The 9,455-nt window shown below is 39.0% G+C and overlaps 1 protein-coding gene across 3 annotated transcripts; it reads left to right on the plus strand.

Moving 5' to 3' along the window:
- Nucleotides 1–1,859: 1,859 nt before the first annotated feature.
- LOC107087663 (solute carrier family 25 member 38-A-like) lies at nucleotides 1,860–6,094 on the plus strand. Of its 3 annotated transcripts, none has more exons than XM_015379354.1 (8): nucleotides 1,860–1,920; nucleotides 3,129–3,194; nucleotides 3,342–3,466; nucleotides 3,578–3,662; nucleotides 3,774–3,953; nucleotides 4,845–5,013; nucleotides 5,101–5,261; nucleotides 5,350–6,094. In XM_015379354.1, exons 1-8 carry the CDS (start codon nucleotides 1,894–1,896, stop codon nucleotides 5,470–5,472), a joined length of 936 nt encoding a protein of 311 aa, XP_015234840.1. In that variant the 5' UTR covers nucleotides 1,860–1,893; the 3' UTR covers nucleotides 5,473–6,094. The 3 variants fall into 3 exon arrangements, with proteins under 3 accessions (XP_015234840.1, XP_015234839.1, XP_015234838.1); XM_015379353.1 differs by lacking the exon at nucleotides 1,860–1,920 and adding an exon at nucleotides 1,980–2,024; XM_015379352.1 differs by lacking the exon at nucleotides 1,860–1,920 and having other exon boundaries at nucleotides 2,724–3,194.
- Nucleotides 6,095–9,455: the final 3,361 nt, after the last annotated feature.

Below are 9,455 nucleotides of genomic sequence, written 5' to 3' on the forward strand. Positions count from 1 at the left end.
TATCACTGTGCTCAATTAGCCTGCCAACTCTCCTGACCTGAACCCCATAGAGACTCTGTGAGATATTGTGAAGAGAAAGTTGAGAGACGCAAGACCCAACACTGTAGATGAGCTAAAAGCCGCTATGGAAGCATCCTGGGCCTCCATAACACCTCAGCAGTGCCACAGGCTGATTGCCTCCATGCCACGCCGCATTGAAGCAGTCATTTCTGATAAAGGATTCCCAACCAAATATTGAGTGCATAACTGTTCATAATTATTTGAAGGTTGACTTTTTTGTATTAAGAACACTTTTCTTTTATTGGTCGGATGAAATGCGCTAATTTTGTGAGATAAGAATTTGGGGTTTTCATGAGCTGTATGCCGAAATCCTCCCTATTAAGACAATAAAAGACCTGAAACATTTCAGTTAGTGGGCAGTGAATCTAAAATATATGAAGGTTCAAGTTTTATCATTAAATTATGGAAAATAATGAACTTTATCACAGTATGCTAATATTTTGAGAAGGACCTCTAGACCAAGTTGGTATATGTTTTATCTACTGACACCATGTGCAAAATGGGGAAACAACCCATTCTCTATGCATATAGCATTTTTGTTTTAAAAATTGAGTTTTTTAAAGTTATTTACTCTTATTTCAGGCAAAAACATTAATTTTACTTTTGTACTCAAGTTGTACAACTTAGAAACTGTATTTCTTTACTTAGAGAAAAGAGTTTAGTTGGTACTTTTTATCGGAGAACAGGTATCTGTAATTTTATTGATGTTATTTTGACATCTCTGCTTAAATTTGAAAATTGTTTGATCCAGTAAAACTTTCACATCACTACAGGTAATGTTATCACCAGCAGATGTCGTATTGTTTCACCATTGAAGCTGTGGTGAACTTTAAACTGGTCAGAGCCGGTTTTACTACAGAAATTGTGTTCCCGGCTTGTTCAAGCAGGACTTTGACGTCAGACGCTTTTTCTGTCATTCAAGCTTTGAATCAACTGTCCAGAAGCACAGATAAGAAGAAACCCTAGAGTTACACACATGTCAGAAGTTAATTGACCAGAAAAAAATAAATATCAGAAATAGATTGTAAAGATTTCAAAGAATAAATGATTTTTTGTTATTGAAAATATTTTACAAACACGATTATACAGAAGAACATTAGACAGGTGCTCTAAGATAAAATTACACAATTAAAAGAGGTGTGAATACATTATTCTTTGAAAAATTTCTTTAAAAATATTTTTATTTTTATTTTTTTTATAAGTTTTTTCTGTGTCAAATCAATTAATCTAAGGGTCCCTTTGAATTTGTGTAAGAAACATCTAAAGTTGAGGAACTTTTTGGCATATTTACATTCATATATATGAAATTTTCCATACTAAATCAGTAGGTTTGTAATAAAAGTAACTGTCTCCATGGGAAATGTATAGTATTACACTCTTACAGTTAATTACAATGTATGTTTTGATTTTAAACATTATATATTGAAGAATATATAATGTAAGAACAAGAATATTCCAAAAATGGATAGAGGGGGAAGAGTGGTAGAATAAATTACATGTTACTAGTTCCATATTACTGCATTTATCTTCAACAACTGAGAATTTAGAAAATTCGTTAAATATGTAGATAGATGTGAATGAATCTATTTTATCGAAGAATAAAAAATTATTAATAAGGATTGAGAAAATGAGACGTCACACACAAATGTTTCATTTAACCAATCACACACTCGCTTGTTCGGTGGTGGGCGTGGCCTATTTACAACAACATGCTCCTGCTTCTCCAAACCGGTGCCAGCTGGTTTTGGTCAGGAAGCAGTTTGATGCAGTCACAGGATTTAGAGGTGATTGAAGGAACATTTTCTAAAGACTACAACTTCTTCAACAATTTACATGACTTTGCTTCGCTGTGATTTACAGGTGTCGTTTTTATTTTATTTTTTTATCGCACAATAAAGACAACAAAAAGTTTGAAAATTAGGTTTTCAGCTAATATGAATTTCCAGATATTTTCAACCAAAAAAGTAGGTTGAAATATTGGTGTGAAAAGTTTTTTACTAGTACTTTAGTACTACTTCTGTTAAATGTAAGCTTTCATTACCTGAAACAATGTCAAATATGATTATGCTTACCATGTGAATTAATTTCAATTAAAAAAGCTTTAGTAATTCAATTTTATACTTTCCATTAGCTCAGGATAATTGTAAATAATAAATACTGAGACTTATATAAACTTAGACGTGTATAAATGTGTATTAATTTGGATTTTTTAATGATTTTTTCGTGTATTTATTTAATTATTGAAGCATTTACCAAAATATTTAGACTTTTTATCCATTTTATTTTCATTTAAAGCTGTACGAATATAATTATTTTATCAATGTTTGTAATATTACAGTCTTATGGTGAAGTGTTGCACTTTAAGTGGCCTGTAAGTCACTAAAAATGGTTTTCACCACAATCATCCTACAGAATGCAAACTTTTATATTTTATAAAAGGAAATAAGAAATAGGGATTCATTGTTATTAACATGTTTCGAACATAACATTTTGTCCTGATGCACTGCAAAAACAATCTAGAAATAACTAAAAATGTCTTTAATTAAGTGTATTTACCCTTAATTTGAGTGTATAAATAAGATGATAAGTTAAATCGATAATATGAACTTGAAATAAGACAATGCAATTTTTTTTTCTTATTTTAGATCTAAATTGTCTCCTTCCATTGGCAAAGTGTCTCACTTACCTCCTCAATTCAAGAACAAATGCACTTAGTTTAAGAATAATGGACTTATCTAGATTGGGGAATTTTTCCAGTGTGTACAGTCCTGTTCATTAAAGTTATTTCTCATACATAGCAACTAATGGGAGATATTATTTATTAGTTGAACTGAAGCATGACAGACGCCCTGCAGCTGTGACTTAGATTTGCACTAATGACTATCATGATGATCCGTTAGTGGGTTAATAAATAGCAGTGTGTTGGGGTGGTCACAAATGGGAAACGCCGTGTTGGTCAGATGACAGTCATGTATATAAAGGGCTACGCGTGCTATTCTGGGTCAGACTTCAGCCTCCGTTCATCACAGCGACAGGCTCTCAGTTGCAACCTCTGCTCCTCCGTTCAGGTTCCCTGCAAACCCAGCCAACAGCGGAGGACCTTATCATTTTCAAGCGCTATGGAACTGTCACTGGTGAGTTTTGCGGCTGTCAAGAGGTTTCTTGTTTGTTTCTTCTAATAAAACTACCCTTGATAGTTTCTAAGTTACTCAGAATACTCATGAAGTGTTAAAACTGTGGATTTTAAATATGTTTTAATCTCCCTTCATGCTCCTCATCAGGCTCACCCGGCAGTCAAAGCCTTCGTGTGCGGCTCCTTCAGTGGGACCTGCTCCACCCTACTCTTCCAGCCTCTGGACCTGGTCAAGACCCGTCTGCAGACCTTGCAGAGTGGCATGCAGGCAGGGTGAGTTTATAGATTTATTGATTCCCAATAGTTTTACCTTGCTTAATCACAAATAAAAGCATTGTTCAGCATTTCCCTCTTATCTCACTTATCTGATTATTCCCTTTTCAGGTCAACCCGGGTCGGGATGATGTCGGTGATTCTCGGCGTGGTGAGGAAAGAGCGACTGCTGGGACTCTGGAAAGGTGTTTCACCGGTAGGCATCTCTCTGTTTAACAGAAACCAAAAGATGTGTCCATGTTAACATGGTGGCAACATGAAGGGGAGATGATATCTAAAAAGGACTTCTCTGCTTTTACTTTTCTAGTCTTGCATCCGTACCATCCCAGGAGTGGGAATCTACTTCAGCTCCTATCACTCCCTAAAGCAGCACTTCTTCCAGGATAACAGGCCAGGAGCTGCGCAGGCTGTGATGCTGGGTGGGGGGGCTCGGACCATAGCAGGGGTCGTCATGCTGCCCATTACCGTCATAAAGACACGTTTTGAGGTGAGCAGGGCTGCAACTGATCAGATTAATACACCGGGAGCAGATTTCCTACGCTTAAACGTGTGACGTCTACATTGTCCTTTTGCACATGCGAGTCGCATCGGGGCTGATAAACCTCTAACTGGAGCCTAATGGTGGCTGCATTTTATGAATAGTCTGAAACAAAATGGAATATAGCAAGACCTACAGTGTGACCCTAAGTTTAAGCAAAGTGAGGAACAGAAACAGCTCTTACTGTTGCATAAAACTTTTTTTTTTTATCAGATCCACCCCTAATTAAAAAGTGGAAGGAAAAGGAATGAGGGTTTTGCAATGTATTTTACTTATACAATCCTTCTGAGGTTGATTTTAATTCATGTTTAATAATTTTAACTGGAGAAAAAAATAAAATAAAGCTCATTCGGACCCGTTATCAGACGGCAGATCTGAAATGACCTCTGAGGTCAAAGCAGGTGTAGAAATCAATCAGTCAAACGTAGAAACTTTGGTCTAACGCCATTTGGGCAACAGTGACGTCCGATGCAGGAGTTTCTCATGCAGCTGGAGGGTTGGCGGTTCAGTGTCGTTGTGTCCTTGGGCAAGACACTTCACCAGCATTGTCTGCTGTCAGAGTGCCCGGTGGCGCTCTTCTGTGCCATATAAATAAAGGCCATTTAAGCAACCTAATTCTGCAGAAGCCTGTTATAAAAGTCTTATATTTTGAAAGCTTTATATCATTCATTCTCTATGTGTGTCAGTCTGACGTAAGATTTCATTGAATGCGTCAAAGTCTGTGGATGAAGGGTGACTGAGGGGGAAATAGGTGCTGTGTTTTAGTGACCTAAATAACCAACTTTGTTGGATTTTTTTGTTCTATGTTTTAAGCTAACCTTTGAGTGTTTGTGTTTGCAGTGCGGCAGGTACAGCTACGTGAGCGTGAGCGGAGCCCTGCGCAGCGTGTGTCAGAGCGAAGGTCCTGCAGCTCTGTTCTCCGGCCTGGTGGCCACTCTGCTCAGAGACGTTCCGTTCTCTGGGATTTACGTCATGTTTTACAGCCAGACCAAGGCCTCCCTGCCTGAAGGTGAGCCCACACTGTGGCTAATTTTAAACATAACAGACCCTTGACCTCCATTCTGATTTATTGAATGGATTTTGTTTCCTCCTGCAGAGATCAGATCATCTTCTTCAGCTCCTCTTGCTAACTGTGGCTGCGGCGTTCTGGCTGGTGTTCTGGCCTCTCTGATCACGCAGCCCGCTGATGTGGTTAAAACACACGTCCAAGTGAATCCCCAGCTGAGGACGGCAGAGGCCATCAAGTATATCTGCAAGGTGGCTAACCCCTCCCCTGCTTTACCACCACATTACAATCAATCTGTTTCACTTGGAATTAACATGATGTCTCTTTTTCTCCAATAAGGAGCACGGGCTGCAGGGCTTCTTCAGGGGAGCAGTTCCTCGGTGTCTGAGGAGGACGATGATGGCCGCCATGGCCTGGACCGTGTACGAGCAGATGATGGCGCACATTGGACTCAAGTCCTGAGGGAAAAACCCCGATTAAAAGCTCTAAAGGGAAGATAAACAGCAAGTCGGAGTGACGAGTTGGAAGAGAGCAGAGAAAAGAGCCGCTTCAGAGGGAGTCGTCAGGAAAGCGTTTCTCTGTCAGTCAGGGAACAGGCTGGTGAGCAGAGAGCAACGTTTCCATGAGCTAAAGATGAGGAATGGTACATTTGCCTTCAGATGGTAGAAAAGGAAGTGGATCTGTGATGGGCCGAGCTGAAAAGCAGGAATTGATTTAGTAATAAAAAGGAAAAACAGGGACAAGCTGTGGTGACTCAATGCAAGCAGCTCCTGGGTTTTAGCTCCAGATCCACACTCTGGGTACTCCAGCCTCATCCCACCTGAGGTGTTTGTGTTCATGGTTCTTCATCTTTTGTGTCCTCCCTAAAAGTTACCGCTGTAGACAAAGCAAAATCACATCCTCCTCTCTACCAGGAGCTGGTGGTGCCATCGAGTTCACGTTCTTCGTCTAACTGCTCTGAGCCACAAATCAGCAGGGATCAGTGATTTTAACCAACTGGTAAAGCAAATGAGGACTAGTCATGGAATCATAAATGAGTTGTTATACAGAAGGGAACTAAAGTGGAACCAATGCATTAAAACCTCTCAATAAACATTATATAAAATCAAAATGTGTTGTTATTGTGTTAAGAGGAGTAAAAAATCAGCAAAAAGCTTTCCCCTTTCAGGCTTTTATAAAGTAGCTGAGATAAATCAGGGGAAGTGAATTATACAACATATGGTTTAATCCCAAACCGCTCCCTAACCACTAACCCTTAACTATCAGTGTCACTCCCAATGAAGTTTAAGCTTTGGAAGGCACCTTGATTGAAGGTGTGAGGGGGTATAAATGGGAATGGGACGGCATCTTCCCTCCAACGGATAAGAAAAGAAGTTGTTGCTATGGCAACACAGTGACGCCCCGGCCGTAGCTCTGTGGCGCAGGGTGACATAAAATTATAACATTTGCCCCTTTCTTAAAAGAATATACGGTCAGATGAACTTATTTCAAAGAGGACCTTCCACTTAAGAATGAATTACATTTTTTTTTTTTCATATAACTAACTTGATTTTTTTGTCAGTGTGACGAAGATGCAGCAAACCAGCTGAACTTACCAGTACTGCCAAATTTCAGCGAGCCTGCTCTGATGTAGACTCGCAATTTAAGCCCTACCCACTACGTTTGGAGTGTCCCTTAATGAGGCAGGAACGCGCAAACAGAGGGGTAGTGTTTAGGATTACTGTTTAACGGCCGGTTTGGGATTAGGACAAACTGTTGGATTAATGACTGAGTCCAATGTTATGGTTTAACAATGGAGTCTGAGCTGCAAACGTGATTTAAGAATATCCATGGACAGACTTTTAGTCCAGGACTTCTCACCAAAAAAGTCCAGATCTCCTTTCTTACTCTGGATCTGACAGTTGACCCCTGAAAGGTGAAGGAATAGGAGCTAGAAACCAGAGGAAGGGATTAAAATCTAAGCTTAAAGATGCACCGATCCAGTTTTTATCCCAATCCAACTGGATACTGATACGGATCCTGCTGTTCAAAGAATAAACCTTCCTGCGAGATTGAAGCCATCAGGCCTGACATAAACATTGTTTAAAGATAAGGGTAGCAAATTAAGATGGATGTAAATCATCACTAGCTGCTGTGCCTGATGAGATAACATTTCAAACATAGAGCTAAAATGACTAGATTCCTCTCGTTGTAATGCTGTGTATTTTAATAGAATAAATGACTGGATCAGCTTTCTCCACCCGATATCTGATCCAGCTAATTGGTCAATAAAAGAACTGATATCCGAACTGGATCGATTTCTATTTCAGCTTGAACTTTACAATGATAAAACTTACTGCATGTTTTAGATGTTCTGAAATACCAAGTAGCTTTTATTAATGAATTTAATTTAGCAGCAGGTGTTTGAACATTAAACATCTAGAGAACAACAAATCTGGTTTGTCCTTCTTAACCATCCTGCTCAGTCAAGAAAGATGCATCTTCAACATCTGCCAGATTATAAATCAGATTGAACTTGCTATCATACTAATGGAAGCTCAAACTGTCATCTTCCACCCAGCCTCTCTGCACCAGCTGAAGAAAACATACCCCTCAGCATAATGCTGCCACTATCGTGGATTAAAAGGATCTCCCCATCTCAACCCTTTGGGGAAATTCTTTCACAATCTAACCCTACTTAAAACACCTCTTCAACTTTCTCCCACCTACACGTGGCAGCAAGATTTATCCAGAGGTTAAATCAGAAGCAAAAGGTCTCCAGTTAGAAGTCAATTAAATCCCCTGGATTTGATTTAGGAGAAGCAGAGAAGATAGGGAGCCGCACTTTTCAGATTTCTTTTCGCTTTGAAATCCATCCAGCAATTTCCTCTCCCTTTGCAAATTACAAATATCATATGCATTGCAGATTTAGGTTTAAAGGCATCTTTAGTTGTGTCCTCTGAGATATCAGAGTTTAATCTGATAGATAATCTAAAGGGAGCTAAAGATTGGGATTAGAGCACAGGGGCCCTCCAACCTCTCTAAGCCCTGGTACTCATCAGCAAATATTCATTATGGAAAATAAAAAAAGAGAGGTGTTTTTTAATCGTGAGCGTTTTTAAATAAACTTAAATACAAATTACATGGATTACTCATAATGTTGCATGTACATGTGTCACAGGTACGAACAACGTTCTGATAAAAACCCAATGAGGGGCAATTTATTTCATGCAATATGAAAATGTTGTCAAAATACTGTTACAAGCTTTGTGTTAATCATCAGAGCCTGTGTTCAGACACCAATGAATTTATAGCCTCCAGTTTTATTTTTTTTTTACAGAGCACATAAAACCATAAAGTTCTGTGAAAGTCACGTTTCCCAGCCTAGCTATGATTTCCAACCAGCGGACAGCACATTTCAGAGGACTGCCAGAACATGAGGGCCAAGGACTTATCACAACACTGATACAGATAAGCCAAACAAAGGGGTGTGGTGACATGTCATCAAATAGTAAAGAACATGGACCTGTACAGGAACTGCAACTAATCAGGAGGACATGTGAAGAAACATGTTTATGGATGTTATTTATTTTCTTTCTGATAAAGATCAAATCCAGATATTTGGTTTTCTGAGAGCGACAGATCCATTAGGAAGTTTTGGATTAATAAAAATCTCTTCTTCAGATCTCTGTGGTAAATATGGGAAGTGAAAACATCTTTTTGATAATTTAACTGAATAGTTATTCACTGGGTTATTTTTCCCCCCATTGTAGAAGAAAGTCCCTTTACCTGTTGTGTTCTACCTGCCACCTAACTTTATCATTTGGGAATATCTCAGGTTAACATAGTTCTTTTTGCTGCTGTGTCTCTACAAAATTACAATATTCTGGTTAACTTTCTCCTCACATGACATGCTCCAATAAATAATTTCTCAACACTCTGTGCCCTTGTGTACATGTTATGATCCCTGCTCCTGGAACATTTTATCTCTGGCAAATATAGTTACAACACAGGTCAGTCTTTCACCGAGAAGTCAGCGTCTCAGCATTGTCTTAATATGGTCTTTCCATCTCCATTGTCTTAATATGGGATATTCATCCGACCCACGGGCCGACCTTTGCTTCCCACTACCGCTGGCAGCAGCAAAAGGCACGAACCCCACCTAGTGGACAAATGGTAGAACTACACTCTGCTACGACGTCGGACGGAAGTCCGGAGCGTTGCGCGAACAGCATCGCCATATTGTGAGTGGATTTTTTTTCATTCGGTCAAGAAACCAATTAAACAGACGCTATCAAACACCATAAATTCGCCAAAAAAATCTTGAAAAGTATGACACTACAGTTTTAAATTTATTCCAATATTATCGGATTATAAGAAGCGTGTCTTTGCTCATTTTATGAAACCAAGCTCACAAGCATATTTTTCTCAAACAAACTTGCTATTTACAACTCAGTATATAGTAG

The sequence above is a fragment of the Cyprinodon variegatus genome, unplaced genomic scaffold, assembly GCF_000732505.1.
Source record: "Cyprinodon variegatus isolate N-32 unplaced genomic scaffold, C_variegatus-1.0 Scaffold190, whole genome shotgun sequence".
Classification (NCBI taxonomy): domain Eukaryota; kingdom Metazoa; phylum Chordata; class Actinopteri; order Cyprinodontiformes; family Cyprinodontidae; genus Cyprinodon; species Cyprinodon variegatus.